We start from the raw sequence: 20,865 nt of genomic DNA, 5'->3' as shown, positions 1-20,865 counted from the left end.
ATGATCCATTAGGGACTCTTAGCATGTTCCATACTCTTACGTGGGTTCCTCCACTCTCGCCCTTATAATCAAATGTGAGTGAAGAGTTTCCCTGTTGATACGGTTGTATTGTAAAATGATGCATTTTTTACGTTATTCGATCATTTGGTTGAGTCGTGACTTACCTTTAGCAGAGGACTCATTCAAGCAACGGCAAAAGTCTTTCCTAATCGAACCTTTTTCTGAGAAGAAGGAGAAGCATACAATCAATATATTTATATCCTCAATGAAAAAATATTTTTTTCCAAAATGACCAATGTTTTATATGATTTATACACCATCATTTTCCTCAAATAATTTGAGGTAGTTTAAAATGTGAAACAGGATATTTTAATGCCCCCATCTTCTATCTCCCAAACCCTCGCCCCTCAAAATTGGTTTATCAGGCACTGAGACGTTAATCACTAAACTGAGCACTGAATTTGGCTCTGAACCTCTTGGCAGCCAAGGTGAAAATTAGACACATACAAGTTGGGCATTTCTTACCCAACCAACAAGTATACACATTTATCCAGAGAATGTTTTTACAGTACTAATAAGAATCCTTTGAACTTGTAGTTCCCATTTGTAAAATTACAAATATTGCTTGGTGACAAAATTTTGAGATTCTTGTGTGTTCTTTTTCAACCTGTACTATGCACCAGAATCACTTTGTGTATGGAGATAGGAAGGGACTATAAAAAAAAAACCTGATGCCCAGGTTCCAAGCCAAGAAATTGATTCATTGTAACTGGTGTGGGCATTTGTGATATGTGTGTGCAGATCTTATCACTCCAGAAAGCTCTTTGTTCCTTTTCTCAGTCAGTCCCTTTCCCCCAAACAACCACTGTTCTGATATTCTGATTTTCACACTAGGTTAGTTTTGCCTCTTCTAGAATGTCACGTACCATGTTAGTCATACAGAATGCACTCTTTTGTGTCTGGCTTCTTTCACTCAGCATGTTTGTTTGTTTGTTTGTTTTTGAAACTCATCCATATTGTTACACGTATCACTAATTCTTGTTGAGCAGAACTCCATTGTATAGTACACCATAAGCCATATATCCATTCTCCCAGGACACCTGGGCTGCCCCTGGCTCTAGCCATCATAATTAATAGTTGCTATGAACATTGTGACACAAGTCCTTCTATGGTTACATTTCATTTGTCCTGAGAAGTGGAATTGCTGGTTCACAGGGCAGATGTACGTTCACCTCTATAAAAAGCTGACATGTACTTCCATTTTATACTCCCACCAGTAATCCCAGATCCTCCCCAGCATTTGGTGGTGTTGGTCTTTTTAATTTTGGGCATTCCAACATTTATGTATTAGTATTTCTGTTGAGTCCGATTATCATTGACCTGATAATTAATAACTGTGGGCACCATTTTCATGTGCTGACTCCCCATTCATATGTCTTCTTTTGTAAAATGTCTTGATCCATTTTTATTTGGATGATAGTCTCTTTATTACTGAGTTGTAGGAATTCTTTATACATCTGTATTGTGGATATGTATGTTCTCCTAGTGTGCAGCCTCCCTATTCATTTATTTGTCTTTAATGAGCAAAAACTGTTTGTTATTTTTATTTGAAGTTCAATTTATCAATGTTTTCTGTAAAGAAACCTGGGAAAACTTTGCCTATCTTAGGGTCACAGTTTGCTAAATATTTTTTTAAAAGCCTTCTAGTTTTGGCTTTCATTTTGAGTCCATGAGCTCAAATCATTCTTGTGTGTATAAGGGGTTGAGGTTCTTGTTTTCCATCAGAGCCAGCTGTCACAGCACCATTTGTTAAAAAGATTTCCTTTTCCTAATTAAATTTCCTTGGAGTCTTTTTCAGAAGTCAGCTGACAGTGTAAATTGTGGTCTATTTCTGAACTCTCTCTTGTCTTCTAATCAGTCTATCTGTCCTTACACCAAAACCACAGTACATCAATTACTGCAGCTTTACAACTAGTTCTGAAATTAGGTAGTACAAGTCCTTCAACCCTTTTCTTCAAGAATGCTTTGGGTCCTGTTCCTCTCCATAAAATTTAAGAACTGGTTTGTCAATTTCCACTAAAAAGCAAAATGGAATTTTGATTGTGATTCCACTAAATCTAAACATCAGTTTAGGGGCAACTGAAATCCCAACAACACATTTGAGTCTTCCAATGCATGAACCCGATACTTGTCTCCATTTATGTGGATTTTTAATTTCTCTAAGTATTTTGTAGTTTTTGGTGTAGGTATCGTATACATCTTCCATTAAAATTATCTCTAAATCTCTTGTTTTTTAATTCTATTGTAAATATCATTTTGTATATTGACTTTGTGTCTTGAGATCTTTCTAAAGTCACTTTTTAATTCTCGTTTTTTGGCAGATTCTTAGGATTTTATACATAGTCAGTAATGTTTGTGAATAGAGGTTTACTTCTTTTCCAACATGTATGCCTTTCATAGCTTTTTTTCATGCTTTGTTATACCTTCTATGACCTCTAATACTACACTGAGCATGGGCATCCTTGCTTTGTTCCTGTTCTTTGGTGGAAAACATTCATTCTTTATACATTAAGTATGATGTTAGCTGTAGGTTTTTCCTAAATGCCCTCTTATCAGGCTGAGGAAATTTCATTGCAGTTGTTGAAAAAAATTAAGTCATGAGTGTATATTAAGTCCTTTTTTGGGATCTACTGAAATGATCATATGATTTTTCTCCTTTACTAGTGCAATGAATTGCATTGATTTTTGAGTGTTAAATCAACCTTTTTCTCTGGGGTAAACCACATTTAGTCACGATGTGTTGTCATACTGAATTCAATTTGCTATTATTCCATTAAGGGTTTTTATATCTACATTGATGAGGGATATTGATCTGTAATTTTTTTTCTTATAATATCCTTGTGTGGTTTTGTTTTCAGGTCATTATGCAAATTGGACATGTCTATTTTCAGAAACTGTTTTAGTAAGATTTATCTTTCATAAATGTTTCCTAGAATTTAGCAAGAAAATCATCTGGGCCTAGAATTTTATTGTAGGAAAATCTTTAATTATGAATTTACTCTCTATAATGATCATTAGATTTTCTTTTTCTTCTTGTGTCAGCTTTGGTAATATGTATCTTCCAAGGAATTTTTTTCTTTCTTTTTTTTTTTTTTTACAGTCTAGCTAGATGCTTATCACTTTTATTGATCTTTTCAAAGAACCAATTTTTGGATTTGTTGAATTATCTACTGCTGAGTTTTTTTTTTTTTTTCTATTTTACTAATTACCGTTCTTTATCATTTCCTTATACTTATTTTGGGTACTCTTTTTTTTAAGCTTCATAAGGTAAATGCTTAAATCATTACTTTTAAGCCTTTCTTTCTAAAATATATAAAGCTACAAAGAATTTTAAGCAGTGCTTTAGATGTATTCCACAAATCTTGATATATTGTGTTTCATTGTTGTTCAGTTAAACATATTTTCTAATTTCCCTTCACTTAGTCTTTGACCCCATGGATTTTAGAAGCATGATTTTTTAATTCCTAAATATTTTTGAGATTTTATTGCTATGTTTTTGTTATTGACTTCTAATTTATCAGAGCATATTCTTGCAATCCTTTAAAATACACTGAAACTTGTTTTATGGTCAAGAAGACTTAGTTTGATGAATGTTCCTCATGTGCTTGTAACAAATATATATTCTGAATTTGGAATTTACTATTCTATAAATGTTGATTAGGTTAAATTGATAGTGTTGTTCAGTCCTTCTATATCCTTACTGCTTTGCTTTATTTTGTCCTCCTGTTTAATCAATCAATGACAAGGTATGTTAAATCTTCAACTGTAATTGTGGAGTTGTCTATATTTCCTTTAGTTTTGTAAGTTCTTCATGAATTTTCATGCTGTTAATAGGGACATACAGATACAGAACTGTTACATCTTCTTGGTGAAATATTGTTTATCATTGTTAAACATCTTTCTTACATGTGTCAATATTCTTTTGTCTTGAATTTTACTTTAATTTTAACAATTCCAGCCTTCCTATGATTAGTTTGCATGGTGTGTCCTTTTCCATCCTTCTGTTTAATGTTTGTGTTTTGTGTCTTTGTGTCTGTGAGTGCTTTTGTAAATAACAGTTTAAGTCTTGCTTTTTTTGCACGACCTCACAAACCTTCCTTTCAATCTGTCCCATTTCCATTTAATGTAATTATTGTAGTTCAATTTAATCTACAATCTCACTATTTGGTTTCTTTTTGCTCCGTTTATTCTTTGTCACTTTTTACCTCCCTCCTGCTTTCTTTTGGAGTAAGTGGGAATTTGTCTCTCATATCTTCAATTTGTAAACTGTGTTTCTCTGGGCTGTTTTGTTTTTGTTGTAGTGGTTACTTTAGTACAGCAAGATATGGCCTATGGGCCAAAGTCAGCGGGTCACCTATTTTAAGTAGTTATATTTAAATATACTTATATGGTTGTATTGTTAATAGTTAAAGTTAAATAGTTATATTGCAACATAGCCATACTCATTCGTTTACATAGTCTCTTACATGTTGTCTATGGGTATTTCCATGCTACAGTGGCAGAGCTGAGTATTTAGAACACAGACTGCGTGGCCCCCAAATACTAAAATATTTACTATCTGCCCTTGAAAGAAAAAGTTTGCAAACCCCTGCTCTAAAACCACTCTAATTAAAGTTTACTTTAATAATATAAAAACAACTCTAATTAAACCAATACCCCAAATATTGTAACTATAATAAAAATGGAGACATATTACATTCTTTTTTTCATATTAAGTCTTCAAAATCTGGTGTGTTTTACACTAACAGCACACCTCAATTTAGACTAGCCATATTCCAAGTATTCAAGTCATATGTGGTCGGTGGCTACCATATTAACATAGCTCTAGAAATTATAATATACATCTTTCACTTGTATAATAATCTACCTTGATTTAATAAACGACTTCATATATAATGTAAGAATCTTGCAAAAATACATTTCCATCCTTTGTGCTACTGTTGTCATACTTTTTTTAACATATATAATTAATTCCATAATGCGGTTACTATTGTGCTTTAAAAAACCAGTTTTGGGGCGCCTGGGTGGCCCAGTCAGTTAAGCATTCAACTTTGGTTCAGGTTGTGAACTCACAGTTCATGGGTTCGAGCTCCACGTTGGGCTCTGTGCTGACAGCTCAGAGCCTGGAATCTGCTTCAGATCCTGTGTCTCCCTCTCTCTCTGCTCCTTCCCTGCTCATGCTCTGTCTCTGTCTCTCAAAAATGAATAAACGTTAAATTATTTTTTTAAAAATCACTTTTATTTCAAAGAAATTGAGAGGAAAAAAAAGTCTCATATTTATTGCTGTTGGAATTCTTCAGCCCTCCCATAGATCTCAGTTTACAGTTGGTTCATTTCCCGTCTTCGCAGAGAATTTCCTTTAACATTGTAGTGGAAAGTTCCTGGAGACTAATTCTCTCACTTCTTGTCTGAAAATATCTTTATTTCACCTTTACTTTTTTTGTTTGTTTGTATTTTGTTTTTTGGTGTGGGAGAGCTGGAACTATATTTTACCTCTGAATTTATTTTTTTAACATTTAATTTTAAAATAATTGCACACTCAGAAATTGCAATAGAGAGCTCCCATGTACCCTTCCTTCAGCTCCCGTGTACCCTTTACCCAGCTTCCTCCAATGACATCATCTTATAACAATAGTATAATTTTCAAAACCAGGAACTAACTTTGGCATACTACTATAAAATACATACCTTATTTGGTCATCAGTTTTTACATGTACTCATATGTGTATGTTGCTGTTCAATTGTATTACATGTATAGACTAATCACAAAAATTACTGTACAGAACTGTTCTAGGAAGAAATTCCCTCACATAGAAACTTCCGTGTATTGCTTTATATGGACACCCTCCCCTTTATCCTAAACCCTGGAAAGCACTGATTTGTTCCATATCACTATAATAGATTATCTTGAGCATTTGTTGTACAAATCAAATTCTTTACTATGTAACTTGTTGACATGGGCTTTATTTCATTCACCATAATGCCCTAGATAGAGATCCATCTGAGTTTGCATGTCTCAGTATAGTTCATTCCTTTTTACTGATAAGGAATGTTCTGAGGTATGGACGTAGTGTTGAAGAACGTGTGAGTTGTTTATTCTTCACCATTTAGTGTGATGTTAGCTGTATATTTTTGGTAGGTGTTATCAGGTTGATGAGGCTCACCTCTATTTCTAGTGTACTAAGAGTTATCATGAATGGGTATTAAATTTTATCAAGTGCTTTTTCTGTATCAATTAATATGATCATATGATTTTTCAGCTTTACACTGTTGCCATGGTGGATGACATTGATTAGTGTTTGAATATTGAACTAGTCTTACATTTCTTTAATGTTTGTTTATTTTTGAGAGAGAGAGAGACAGAGACAGAGCACGAGCAGGGAAGGGGCAGAGAGAGAGGGAGACACAGAATCTGAAGCGGGCTCCAGGTTCCGCGTTGTCAGCACAGAGCCCAACATGGGGCTTGAACTCACAAACTGTGAGATCATGACCTGAGCCAAAGTCGGATGCTCAACTGACTGAGCCATCCAGGCACCCCTCTAGTCTTACATGGTGTAGAATTCTTTTCATATGTTGCTAGGTTCAATTTCCTAGTATTTTGTTGAGAACTTTTACATCTGTTAATGAGGACTACTGGTGTGTAGCTTTCTTTTTATTCTACTGTCTTTATCCAGTGTTTGTATCACGGCAGTGCTGGCCTCATAAAATGAGTTGACAAGTCTTCCTCCTTTTAATTTCTGGAACAGAATTAGTAGAATTCGTGTTGTTTCTTTTTAAAATGTTTTAGAGGGGCGCCTAGGTGGCTCAGTTAAGCTTCTGGCTTTGGCTCAGGACATGATCTCACCGCTCATGAGTTCAAGCCCCACATGGGGCTCTGTGCTGACAGCTCATAGCCTGGAGCCTGTTTCAGATTCTGTCTCTTGCTTTCTCTGCTCCTCCCGTGCTCACACTCTCTCAATAATAAACATTTAAAAAATTTTTAAAGTAAGTAAAGTATTTTAGAGAATTCTCCAGTGAAACCATCTGGGCCTAGAGATTTCTCCTTTTCACTATGGATTCAATTTCAAGAGTAGTCAAAGTTCTCTGCAAGCAGCCAAATAGTTAAATATTTAGGTTTTATAGGTCACATGCTCTCTGTTACAACTATTCAGCTGTATACCATAGTACAAAAGTATCATATACAATATGTAAACAAATGAGTCTGAGTTCCAACAAAATTTTATGGCACTGAAGTTTGAATTCCATAAAATTTTCCAATCAGAAAATGTTTGTTCCAACCATTTAAAAATTTAAAATTAATTCTTAGTTGGTAACTCTACAAAACAGGCTGGATTTAGACTGGGCAGATTTTCCTATTCTTTGTTTCAACTTGATTTTTAGTTTATTTTCCTTTTTCTAGTTTAGGTAGAAGGTTATTGTTTGAGCCCTTTCATTTTTTCTAATGTAGGTATTTAATGCTATAGATGTCCTATTAAGTATTGGTTTAACTGTATCCCATAAATCCTTATGTAATGTACTTTTCTTGTACCTATAATTTTATTATTTATTTACATTTATTTATTTCTGAGAGACAGACAGAGCATGAGCGGGGTAGGGGCAGTAAGAGAGGGAGACACAGAATCAGAAGCAGGCTCCAGGCTCTGAGCTGTCAGCAGGGCTCAAACTCAGGAACTGTGAGATCATGATCTGAGCAGAAGTTGGTTGCTTAACTGACTGCACCACCCAGGTGCCCCTAATTTTACTTATTTTTTAACGTTGATTTGTTTTTCAGAGAGAGAGAGAGAGAGAGCAAGTTGGGGAGGGGCAGAGAGAGGGGGAGATAGAGGATCTGAGAGCAGAGAGGCTGATGTGGGGCTCGAACCCACGAGCTGCAAGATCATGACTTGGGCTGAAGTTGGATGCTTAACCAACTGAGCCACCCAGGCACCCCAGTATTTTTAATTTTGTACTTTTTCATGAGACTTCTTTTGATGCCTTGGCTATTAGGAGTGTGTTAATTTCTAAGTGAAGACTTTTTCCATTTTCTTTGTTACTGATTTCTAATTTATATTGTCTGAGAACATATTTTGTATCATTTCAAATTTGTTAAGGTTTATTTTTTGACACAGGGTATTGTCTTAATGAGAGATTAAAGAGATCATGCATTCTACTGTTTTGAGGGTGTAGTGCTCTATAAATATTATCAGATCCCATTGGTTTGTGGTATTATTGATTTTTTTTTTTTTTCTATAGCTTGGCTAGTTAGCTCTCTTGTAGTTCTATTCCTGAGAACAAGGTTTTCTAACTAGAAGGATGTGAGGTATACTTTTTTTTTTTTTTTTTTTTTTTTAATGCATGACAGTGATGGGTCAGTTGGGCTCCTATCCACATTTGAGGCCAAAGAGAAATAGAGGGTTGCTGCTTTTTGCTAATGTTTGCTTAATGCAGGCTGGGCATGGTCCTTAGGGCTCTACTGCACAATGTCCACAGTGTCTGTTGCAGAGGAAGAGAGGCACTACTTATGTTGTGTGAGTGCAGGGAAGGACAGTTTACAAGGCTCTACCCTTTGGTTTCCAGAGTGTCTGGGAGAGAGGGAAGGAGAAGTCAGTGCTCAGTAGTACAGGCTGGGCATTGACAGGGCTCTGTCTCATAATTTCCATAACGCCAGTGGAGAGAGTACTGCTTTGTTAGTGTGGGGCTGGTCTTTTGACAGGGCTCCACTTTAGTCTCCTCAGTGCTTGGTGGGGAAGGGTAGGTGTGCTTCCTGGTTAATGCATGGTGGTGACACCTGACAGGACTCTACCCCAGTTTCCACAACCCCTAGTGGGAAGTGGGAAGGGTACAGTTTCTTTCATGTGTTCATCTAAAGTACAGCAGGTATAGGAGACAAGTGTTCTGAACTGTATACTTGCCTTCCTGCTGATCCACTGTTTAAAGACAACAGGCTTTTCCTGGACTTTTTTGTGTGCACAGTGTTGTTTTCCAATTGTAGATTGCATTGTGGCCCAGGCTGGGATAAATAGGCATCAAAAAAAAAGGTGGTTGGGATGAGACTTGGGGCTGGGTCATTCTGTGTGTTCTAAGGTCCTTATCCAGTCTGCCTTCTATTCTACAACTTTCAGAATGTTGTATTAATTTTTGTCTAAAATCTTTAGTAGTAATTAGAAGGAATAAAGTAGAATGTACTTACTGTCTTGGCTGGAACTAGATGCCCCTCACCTTCATTGTGAAGGCCTCACCTGACATGAGATTTTTCGTTCTGAATTTAAAAATGTTTCTTGTCGTCTTGTGTTTTTTTCCGATGAGAAGTTAGCAGTTATTCTTATCATTGACCCTATATATAATGTGTCCCTTCGGCTTTTAATATTTGCTTTTTATCTTTGGTTTTCTAGAGATAGTTGTCTTTATGTTTATTCTGCTTTGGGCTCATTGAGCTTTTTTCATCTGTGGGTTCATAATTTTCATCACTGGAAAAGTTTCAGCTAGGATTTGTTTCATGCCTCAATCCCTCTTCTCTGAGATCCAAATACATGCAGTTAGAATTGTCTACCTTCTCTCAGGCCTTTTCAGAGGCTCTGTTCGTTTTTCAAATTAGTCTTTTATCTTGCTGTGCTTCATTCTGGTCCTTTGCCTGGTCTCTACCTATTTAACCAGTGGATGTTTAACTTCATTTATTGTATTTTTCCATTCTAGAAGCATTTTATATTTCCCATTTCTCTGCTGAGTCTCTCGATCTGTTCACTAATTATGTTTAACTTTATATTTAATTCCTTGAACATACTTATGTAGTGGTTTTATTGTCCCTGTTTGATAATTTTACCATCTGGGTCACATCTATTTCTCTTCTTCTCCTAGTTATGGGTCACAGTTTCCTGTTCCTTGTGTGTCGTAAAAGTTTTATTATACGCTGAATATCGTGGCTGCTAGTCAGTTCTTGAAACTCCACATTTTATTGTATTCCTTTAAAGAGTACTGACTTTTGTTCTGGCAGACAAATAATTTATTGGTGGTTCAACTTGATTAGTCATGTCTTCACTTCATTTAGGCTTTTTGAAGGCTGGGCTAAGGTAAAGATCATCTGCAACCGTAGCCTTTATCAGTCTGGGTGTTTTCCTTTCCTCAAGAATCACAGCCTTGTTTTCTCTGTGTGATAAGTTCCTTCATATATTTTGTCCAACTCTGGTTTGTATTCATTTCATGGGCTTTTCACAGCAGGAGGGGAGATCTGATGCCCATTATTCATGGCTAGAACTAAAAAGGGTATTGGTATTTTTCATAGCTTCCTAATTGACTCTGACGTGCATTCAAGGTTAATAACTTGCTCAGAATTCAAGGTTTCTCAGCAGCACCACTCTGGGCTTACTGAGCTGGCTGTTCTGTACACTGTAAGCCATCTCTGGCCTTTATCTAGTAGATGCCAATAGTACTTCCTCCCAGTTGTAGTACCCAGAATGTCTCCAGAAATTGTTAAATGTCCTATGGAGCACAAGTGTCCCAGGTTCAGAAACACTATACTGACTAGGATTATTGTATGCCTTAAGCCTCTGCTACTAAAAGTCTGCTGTGCCAACCAGCTGCACTGGCATCACCTGGAGCTTCTTAGAAACACAGAATCTAAGTCTTATCTTAGACCTTCTGAATGAAACGTGTATTTTTCATGTTTGTTATTTTTGAGAGAAAGACAGAGGATCCAAAGCAGACTCTGCACTGACAGAAGAGGCCAGTGTGGGGTTCAAACTCACAAATCGCAAGATCATGACCTGAACCAAAGTCGAGGCTTAACCACCTGAGCCACCCAGGCTCCCCTGAAATCTGTATTTTAACAGGATCCCAAAATGATTTGTACGCTTTTTCTAATGTTTGAAATACTATGCCATAGACCAGAAAGCTTTTTCGTAAAGAGCCAGATGGTAAATATTTTGGGTTTACAGCCTAGCCTTTGTCAGAAACAATTCAACTCTGCCATTGCAGTATAAAAGCAGCCATACACAGTAAAATACAAATGAGTGTGGCTGTGTTCCAATCAATCTTTATTCACAAAACAGGCAACTCACAACATTTTACAACCTATGCCATAGACTATCTTTCCCAAGCAGATCTCTCAGTAAGCCGAAGACAACTGGTGGTTAAATCCTTAGATGAGGGCCTTCCCATTTGATATCAGTTGTTGCTTAAAGAGAGATTAGGTACACAGACTTCTCTAGTGTGTAACCAACCTTGAAATTTTAGTAGCTTGACTTCTGTTCTTACCTGGATGGGGACATTGTCTACTTCTACATGTAAGTTATTATATGTAAATGCTACTTGTTAGCTAACTAGTGGCTCTCCGTCTTTAAAAATATAAAATTTGATGGCATATTTCTTTTTCTTTGTGGGAGAACAATGCTTTAGGGGGCCACAGGAGTAATTATTTTGCCTTTAGCAAATAAAGCTGACAATTTTTTTTTTTTTTAAAGTAGGCTCCACACCCATGTGGGGCATGAACTCATGCCCCTGAGATCAAAAGTCACGTGCTATACACCCTGGGCCAGCTAGGCACCTCTAAAGCTGAGAAAACTTTAGGACAATTGGGATAGTGTGTCTTTATTAGCTCTCAGGCAGTAAAGAGTAGCTTAAAGTTAGTTATTTGACTTCCAATGATTTCTTCTAAGTAGAAAAGTTAAAGGGCCTTCCTTCAAGACCTCTATTTGGTTTTGTATACCTTATGTAGAAGGTAATTACTTCTTGCCTTCTAAAACTGCATCCTGAAAGTGACTTTCAGGGGGGTAAAAAAGGCTCTTTGAAGAGGTCAAGAAAGTAGCTATTGTGAAGAATGATGGTATTACATCAGATGGTTGAAGATTGAAATATTTTGCCTTTTTAATTTTTTCCTTCTAAGTTACTTGATAAATAGTACAAGGACAGGGCAGGGCAGGTCACCAAAGTGAAGCAGAAACAGAACAACTCGTAACCAGTTAAGATTAAAGCAGGAAACTGATTAAGAGCTCTGGCTAATAGGAATGGTGTAAGAAATTCCTGGAACTTGCATATATCAATAATATTCAGTCTACAGTGGTTGGTCTGTTCCCAGAGCTTTCTATGAGACAGGCCACAGTATCCACCCTGAGGCAATTTCCTCTGGTTGTGAACAGCCAATTCCTTTATCCAATATATGGCATGTAGGTCAGGTAAAGGGTTCCATGTCATGATAAAGGTTGGGAATGACTATTTTTATTTTTTATTGTAGTAAAAAGCAAGTAACATTAAACTTAACCGTGTAGTTTAGTAGTGCCAAGTATATTCACACTGTTGTGCAAAAGATCTCTAGAACTTTTACATCTTGCAAAATTGAAACTTTAGACCAACTACCCTCTACCTTGGCAACTACCTTTTTGTTTCTGTTATTTTGACTTCTTTAGATATTTCGTGTTAGTGGAATCATAGATGTCCTTTTGTGACTGGCTTAATTTGCTCTTCAGAATGTCCTCCAGGATTGATCCATATTGTAGCATGTGGCAGGATTTCCTTTTTTAAGGCTGCATAATCCATTATATGTATATATTCTTTATTCATCTGCCCATAGGAATCTGGGTTGCTTCTGCCTCTTGGCTACTGTGAATAATGCTATGATGAACATGGGTGTACCTATATCTCTTCAAGACACTTGAGTTCTCAATATATACCCGGAAGTAGGATTGCTGGATTATATGGTAATTCTACTTCTAATGTTTTGAGGAACTTCTGTGCTGTTTCCCATAATGGCTACACCATTTTACAGTCCTCTCAACAGTACACAAGGGTTCCAATTTCTCTGTATCTTCATCATTTGTTATTTTCTGTTCTTTTGATAATGGCCTTAAAGGGTAAGATGATATCTCATTATAGTTTGATTTGCATTTCTCTTGCAATTGGTGATGTTGACCATCTTTTCATATGCTTTCAGAGAACTGTCTATTCAAGTCTTTATGTATTCTGGATACAAATCCTTTATCAGATAAATGATTTGCAGAATTTTCTCCCAGTCTGTGAGTTGTCTTTGATTTTTTTAAATGATGTCCTTCAATTATGTAAACTTTTATTTGCTTTTGTACGTTTGATATTATAGAGAACACTTTACCTGACCCTAGATCACAGATTTTCTCCTGTTTTTTTTGGTTTTTTTTTTCCTTAAAGTTTTAAATTCCAGCTATATTTACATTTACAATTTGGTTCTGGTCAATTTTTGTACAAAATGAAGTAGGTCTAAATTTATATTTTTACAAGGATGTCCAGTTGTCTCTGCACCTTTGTTGAAGATTACCTGTCCCCATTGAATTGCCTTCGTACATTTGTTGGAAACCAATTCCTCATGTATGTGAGAGTTTTCTTCTGGACTTTCAATTCTATTCCACTGATCTGTATGCCTGTCCCTGTGCCAGGACCATACTGTCTTGATTAGTCTAGCTTTGTGATTAGTTTTCAAATTGTAAAGTATGTTTTTCCACTTTGTTCTTGACTGTCAAGGTTGTTTTAGCTATTCTGGGTCCACTGCATTTCCAAAGCCTGATTGGATTTTGACTGGGACAGTGTTGAATCTATAGATCAGTTTGGGGGAAAATTGTTTTTTTGTTTGGCTAAACAATAACTGCCCTATGTAATCACCGCTCCTTGTGGGAGTTCTAGGCTCTGAATTCACATATATCAGGCCCTCCGTGAGACAGGCTCACTCCAGAAACTGAATTCTAGTAACAGCTGATTCTTCTTAGAAATAGGTATTTTGCTTCTTGCTTTATGGAATTTCACAAATACCTGATTTTCTCTGAGGGTATTCGGAGGTTTATTTATAATGATATCCTCCTTCATACCTCCACGGGTGGACAGCTTGACGCTGCTTTCCAAACAGTGTGTTCTAAGTCCCCACCAAAGAACAAGGGTCATGTTGATCTTCTTGAGTCTTTGGCAACATCCTCTGACAAATTTTGTCGTATGCTTCTAGGCATTCCAGTTTAACATTGCAAAACTGTAATCTGTGGAGACTTTTTCCTTTTTGGCTAGGAAATGAGCATCTTTTCTTGGATCAACGTTCAGGACAAATAAGGATTTTAACCAACTTTCTTCTTAAGGTCTGTTATTGGGAGATGTCATTCTCTGGAATCCAGGCAGAAGGCTGCTGGACCGAGGCTGCTCTGTGGACGTGCAGCACTGCCACCAACATCTCACTCTGCTGCCACGGCTGCCTCAGAATCACTAATATTAATAACCAAAAAGCTTTCTAATCGTGACTATCTTGCCCACATAAGATTTGTCTTGCCAAGAAAATTCAGGTTTCATAGTTCGTTGTATTTTTAGAGGACAAATTATTTATAAGATGGCCTATTGCCTGATTTAAAAGAACCAATCAGTTTAACTAGATTTGGGTTGGTTAATGGGATAAGTACTTTATAAAAAACTTCTCAGGAAGAATATGCAAAAAATTTGTTCGTTTTGTGTAACATGTTTTATTTAGAACTCTTAGAGTACACAGTATAAGGATAACTCAGACCTAACACAATATATATACTTTTCCATAGGAAAGCACAAAGAGAAGACAAAAGTACTGTGAGTCTCAAATTCTGAATGAAAGAAACAGTTCTCCACAAAAACCGAGCTCTATACAGTTCCCAAATTCACTTTACAAACCATATCAAGATTTTATCAGTCCGTATATACTCGACAATTCAAGATCTTCATCTTGGTATACATATACTTCTCCAACCGGAATGGAGGTCAGAGACTCTACTCTCAATGAAGAGACAGTTACTGACGTGTATTATTATGGCTTTATCGTTCTTTTTCTTTTGATTTTAGTAGGTCTTACTTTATACTTTCTCTGAAGATATCAAATAAAATCCTTTTGATAATTCTTAAGGCTGCCAGTTCTTCACAGAAATGTTACATTCTTATTTTAGGATTTCCTCCCAGACATTTTCAAGGTAATTGGCTTGTAAAAAGAGAATACAATTTAACAAAGTAAGTTTGTGGACATTCTAAAAAATAAGATTGCTTTATTGTAGAAAACAGTGTCATGATACAGTTTGAAAAATAACTTTTTTTGATCAAAGGAGCAATTTAAAAAACAAAATGTCACTGACAGGGACAATTTTACCCTTTTTTTTTTCTTACCACATAGAATAACAGAAGTAACAAAAAGTTTTGCATAAGCTGATATACTGTATACTTATCTATCTTCCAAAGCACACTATTAAAAGCCAGGCGTATTTTATGAAATTTGATTAATGATTTCCTTACCTTACTGCAATATGGGCATTCACCAAATATGATGTTAAAACTCTGTCTACTAGTCAACAGTCCTCTCAACCACTGAAGATTTTAAAAAGAGAAGAAAAAGGGAGCAATGTCAGCATGATTACACATTACAGATACTCTAAATTCATTTCCTTTATGATTACATATATTCTTATTCCAAAAGATTTACCTTCTTAATTTTCTTTTACAAAAAGTAAGGGGAACATTTCCTGGCCAATACCAGACTAGTAGTATGCTGAATAACAAGGGGAGACTACCACGAATTTCGAGATCTATAACACTGGTTTATAGCCAAATTATGGGCCCCTTTATGCATTTTCTCAACATCCAAAATAGACACAAAAATAATGTACACAAGTCAATGGGGTTCACAGACCTGACCTGAAGTCATTAATTACAAATTAAGAACTCTTGCTGTAAAAGATACTGTAAGCTTGTGAAAATTTAGGTCTCAATTCTGGTCTTAATCACCAATAGTGGGTTAATTCTCAATCCACTAATTATAAAGATGAGGCAGTCCATTTTTAAAAATTAAATGAATATTCATTATTATAAAAGAAAGCACATGTTCCCTTAAGAGTATCTCTATAATTAGACCTGGTATTTTGTGAGTTTATAGAAGGTGAATTGACATCTCTAAGTTCTCCATTCTTAAAGTGCAGGTAACACCAACTGCTTGCTACCTCTAATCACAAAAACAAGAGGTGATATTCGAGAAGACTGAACGCACTATACAACTGCAAGGTGTTTCATATATACATGCATATATAATCATGTCAACTGTGCCCTAAGATGAATGCTGTAGAGATCAAATGACTATACACAGGAATGAAAGCAGACTTCACAGATAGTAAATTATAAATAAAATGTCACTGAGAGTGCCGTGACATATCCAGATCACAAAACGCATTTTTCTCAATATCAAAAGTAAGATTATTACATTTATTCTATACTTAAATATACTTTGAAAAGTAACAGACACTCATTAGTGCCAGTTCCCTTTCACCTGATTGCTACCACTACTACTCCCACTTGGATGAGTGACAGTTTGCACTGTGGTCACATGAGATTTTCACTGAAAGATTCCAATGTAGCATCAATTTGATCTGTTATGCATCAGTAAGCAGCCCATGAATATATTCTGGATACATTTTCTCCCTTCCTAGGATACTACTTTAGGACATTTATTCACTCATTAGTAACCAGGATGAAGAAATGAAAGCACACGGGCATCTGGAAATGGACTGGTAAAGAAGCTAATGGAAAAAAGAGATTGCTATTCACTTAAACAGATTTTGGATTCTGTATATTTCAACATGCAGACTTGCTAGGTCATGGTAGCCAAAAAAGTCTTAACAGCGTTATTTTTATTTTTTACCTCATATAAGCATATTTGATGGAAAGGCTGTGCACATTGAGGATTATCACACACTTGATCAGGAATGGCACCATCAAGTTGATATGAATAACAAATGCCACAATCCATAGAAAAATCCTTCAAAAGAAGAAATATTTATAAGCACAAGTGTTTAAAACACACAAGGTAATGTAAGAATAATATGGGATAGACAAGATCAAATTTTCATTCAAAGTTTTCATAAAGGTAACTATAGCATTCTTTACAGAAAATACAGTTACATCACTGCTTAACACTTCAGAAAAGCGATTTGTGAGAGTCCTTCCTTTTTCATCCAGTAAGTAATACACATAGATATACTAAAAGCAGATTCTATTTGGGGCTTAAGTAAATTTCCCACATTGTACATCAATATTATGCCAATGTAATATATAAAGATACTAACTGACATTAGCTAATGATTACTAAACTTCAAAATTCTTTAACTAAAGGAAGAAGACAAAAACATTCCCACCACTTTAATAGTCTACAACCTCTGCAACTTTATCAAAACTCAATTCCAAGTTTATCATTTTTGCAACACAGTAACATCTATTCATTTTCAAAAACTGTACTGCCATCCTTCACAAAATACATCAAGCTAATTAAAACTTTATTTCAATCATCCATAAGCAGATAGTATTAGAATATCCAAACATCTCATTAGCTACTTTGGACCTTTCCCCCTATTTCTAATAATAAAGATGTCTGTCATTAATCACTTCATTGCTACAAAGACCATGACAAAAGTATACTTAAACCACTAATCAAAGGTTAACAAATTCTTTGATGCTACTGTTGCTTGCAGTTCAGAAGTCTGTTACAATATTCTTCCAATTCCCTCCCTTTCAGCCTCATTTTTCTCTGGTGTCTAAAAGAAGAACATTTAACTTTCATTATGCTATGCTGTTTGGAATATCAAAGCACTCATAAAACTTACAGATTTTTCCAGGTTAGTGCGAGCTGGAAAATCTATTTCTAAAACATCTTTCAAATTTTGTAACAGACTATTTTCTGGATCCCTAAAAGCATGAAAAAAAATTGTTATTAAATTTGCAAAATAATAGAAAAATAAACATTGTGTTACAAAAAATACCTACCACAAATGTATGTTCCTGCTCAGCTTAATTCCAAGAGGTTTTACCACTTCAGAGATTAAAAAAAAAAAAAAAAAAAAAACGTTTAAAAATGTAGTGTCTGCAGCTCTCGCTTTGTAAAGCCACATTTAGCACGGAATTTTTTTTTAACTGAGATATAATTGGTATATAATATTGTATTACTTTTAGGTGTACAACATCATGATTTGGTATGTGTGTGTATTGCAAAATGATCACTACAAATTCAGTTAATACCTATTACCACATGTAGTTACAAATTATTTTCTGATGAAAACTTCTAAGATCTCTTAGCAACTCTGTAATATACTCTCTTGTTAAAACACAGAATTTGCTAATTATTTGACTGGAAAATCTAAATCATCTACTTAAAAAAACACAAAACTACACAGTTCAGAATGATGAAACATTTTCATTTAAAATAATTACCATGTGTTAGTATTTTAGAATATTTTAACAGTGAAAGACAAGAATTTTATGACTGTTAAAAACATTTAAATAGGAGATCTCATACCATGGTCAGCTCCAAGAAAGCAGCACTCAGGAAGCATAGTAGGATGCTTGGGGTCAACCTCTATATGTATTGAAGCATTATTCCCTAGAATAAAAGAACATTAAAGTTTATAGAAGTAGAAGTTCATCAAATAAAAAATAAAGCAGTATCTGTCTGGGTACTTACTGTACCACAGGAAAGATTAGCCAATGTGTTATGGGTTTCAATAAATACATAAATGTATTTATTTTTTTTTTTTTAAATTTTTTTTTCAACGTTTTTTATTTATTTTTGGGACAGAGAGAGACAGAGCATGAACGGGGGAGGGGCAGAGAGAGAGGGAGACACAGAATCGGAAACAGGCTCCAGGCTCCGAGCCATCAGCCCAGAGCCTGACGCGGGGCTCGAACTCACAGACCGCGAGATCGTGACCTGGCTGAAGTCGGACGCTTAACCGACTGCGCCACCCAGGCGCCCCTAAATGTATTTATTTATAAAATATATTTATAAATATAATTTTATAGTCTAAAAGAAATGCACTTTGAAATTATGATTATGAATAAAGATTTGGGGATCCATCTAAGGTTTTAAAATACAGAGTCAATCCATTAAGTTAACTGATTTCTAGTGAAATTCTGGTCAGAATTCTATTTTAGCTTAAATAAAAATTTTTTATAGAGTGATAGATCTTTAATATTAAAAGAAATCACAAGTTCAAGAAATAATTATCAAAGTGACTTCCATAACTTTCTTGGAAAGCACAATTATGGTCAGATGTAAAAAGACCAGCATACAATAAATTATGATTTGAGTTTTATGGAGTTTATCAAAACATTTTCTATCAATAATCCCTTCCAATGAAGTGGACTAAACGCTCCAATCAAAAGACAGAGGTTGCCAGAATGGATAAACAAAAGTTAAGACCTATCTATATTCTGCCTACAAGAGACTCATTTTAGACTTAAAGAGAAATATTTACTACACAAATGGATGTCAAAAGAAAGCCAGAGTAGCAATACTTATACTGGACAAACTAGACTTTAAGCCAAAGACCATAACAAGAGATGAAGAAGGGCACTATATCATAATAAAGGGGACAATCCAACGAGAATATCTAACAATTGTAAATATCTATGCACCCAACATGAAAGCACCCAAATATATAAAACAATAACAAACATAAAGGAACTAATTGGTAATAACACAGTAATAGCAGGGAATTTTAACATCTCACTTATATCAGGTATCCAAATCAGCAAGGAAGTAAAACTGTCTGATACTCCATAGAGAAAACCCAAAAGACTCCTCTAAAAAACTGCTAGAACTTATATATGAATTCAGTAAAGTCACAGGATACAAAATCAACATACAGAAATCTGTTGCATTTCTATACGCTAAAAATGAAGCAGCAGAAAGAGAAATTAAGAAATCAATCCCACTTACAACTACACCAAAAAAAAAAAAAAAAAAAAAAGATACCTAGGAATAAACCCAACCAAAGAGGTGAAAGACCTCTGCTCTGAAAACTATACAACACTGATGAAGGGAAACAGTGATACAAAAAAATGGAAAGACACTCCATGCTCATAGGTTAGAAAAATGAATATTGCTAAAATGTCTTTATTACCTAAAGCAATCTACACATGTAATATGCAATCCCTGTCAAACTACCATTAGCATTTTACACAGAGTTAGAAAAACAACCCTGATATTTGTATGGAGCCAGAAAAGACCCTGAATAGCCAAAGCAACCTTGAAAAAGAAAAGCAAAGCTGGAGGTATCACTATTCCAGACTTCAAATTATATTACAAAGTTGTAGTGATCGAAACAGTGTAGTACTGGCACAAAATATACATCAATGGAACAAAACAGAATACTCAGAAATAAACCCATAACTATATGGTCAATTAATCTTCGACAAAGCAGGAAATAATATCCATTGGGAAAAAGACAATCTCTTCAACAAATGGTGTTGGAAAAACTGGACTATTTCTTACACCAAACATAAAAGTAAATTCCAAATGGATGAAAGACCTAAATAAATGTGAGAACTAAAACCATAAAAATCCTAGAGGAGAACATCCCTTTGACGGTGGCTGTAGCAACTTCTTTCTAGAGATGTCTCCTGAGGTAAGGGACACAAAAGCAAAAATAAACTATTGGGACTTCAGCAAAATAAAAAGCTTCTGCACAGCAAAGGAAATGGTCAACAAAACGAAAAGGCAACCTACAAACTGGGAGAAGATATTTGCAAATGACATATCTGAGAAAGGGTTAGTATCCAAAATCTATAAAGAACTTATAAAACTCAACATTGCAAAAATGAATAATGCAGTTAAGAAATGGACAGAGGACACGAACAGACATTTTTCCCAAGAAGACATGCAGATAGCCAATGGACACATGGTCAACATCACTCTTCATCAGGAAAATACAAATCAAAACTTATCTTGATGATCACTGAGTAACATGGAACTGTTGAATCACTATATTGTACCCCTGAAACCAAAATTACATTTTATGTCAACTGGAATTTAAAGATTTTTAAAAAACATTT

At 35.3% G+C, this 20,865-nt stretch overlaps 2 protein-coding genes across 12 annotated transcripts in view; one reads left to right on the top strand and one right to left on the bottom strand.

The window, feature by feature from the left end:
- Nucleotides 1-14,904, top strand: part of VRK2 (VRK serine/threonine kinase 2) — a 105,680-nt gene extending 90,776 nt beyond the window's left edge. For 6 of the 7 annotated variants that reach the window (XM_086701050.1, XM_086701054.1, XM_086701049.1 and 3 more), the window contains one exon: nucleotides 14,568-14,904. In XM_086701050.1, the coding sequence (XP_086557176.1) occupies nucleotides 14,568-14,870 (303 nt within the window). In that variant the 3' untranslated portion in view covers nucleotides 14,871-14,904. Of the gene's footprint in view, nucleotides 1-12,601; nucleotides 14,422-14,567 lie in introns of those variants that run through there. The other variant, XM_086701055.1, reaches the window with a different exon arrangement.
- FANCL (FA complementation group L) overlaps nucleotides 14,472-20,865 on the bottom strand; it is an 84,960-nt gene continuing 78,566 nt past the window's right edge. For all 5 annotated transcript variants that reach the window (XM_086701057.1, XM_086701058.1, XM_086701059.1 and 2 more), the window contains 6 exons: nucleotides 18,329-18,412; nucleotides 17,800-17,845; nucleotides 17,640-17,721; nucleotides 16,682-16,798; nucleotides 15,286-15,357; nucleotides 14,472-14,977 (listed from right to left, as the gene is read on the bottom strand). In XM_086701057.1, coding sequence (XP_086557183.1) covers nucleotides 14,942-14,977; nucleotides 15,286-15,357; nucleotides 16,682-16,798; nucleotides 17,640-17,721; nucleotides 17,800-17,845; nucleotides 18,329-18,412 — 437 coding nt within the window. In that variant the 3' untranslated portion in view covers nucleotides 14,472-14,941. The remainder of the gene's footprint in view (nucleotides 14,978-15,285; nucleotides 15,358-16,681; nucleotides 16,799-17,639; nucleotides 17,722-17,799; nucleotides 17,846-18,328; nucleotides 18,413-20,865) is intronic.

This window comes from Puma concolor, chromosome A3, assembly GCF_028749965.1.
Source record: "Puma concolor isolate L17-30 chromosome A3, mPumCon1.1.hap2, whole genome shotgun sequence".
Classification (NCBI taxonomy): domain Eukaryota; kingdom Metazoa; phylum Chordata; class Mammalia; order Carnivora; family Felidae; genus Puma; species Puma concolor.
The sequence above is the reverse complement of the archived record's forward strand: the minus strand, read 5'-3'. Positions and strand labels throughout refer to the sequence as shown.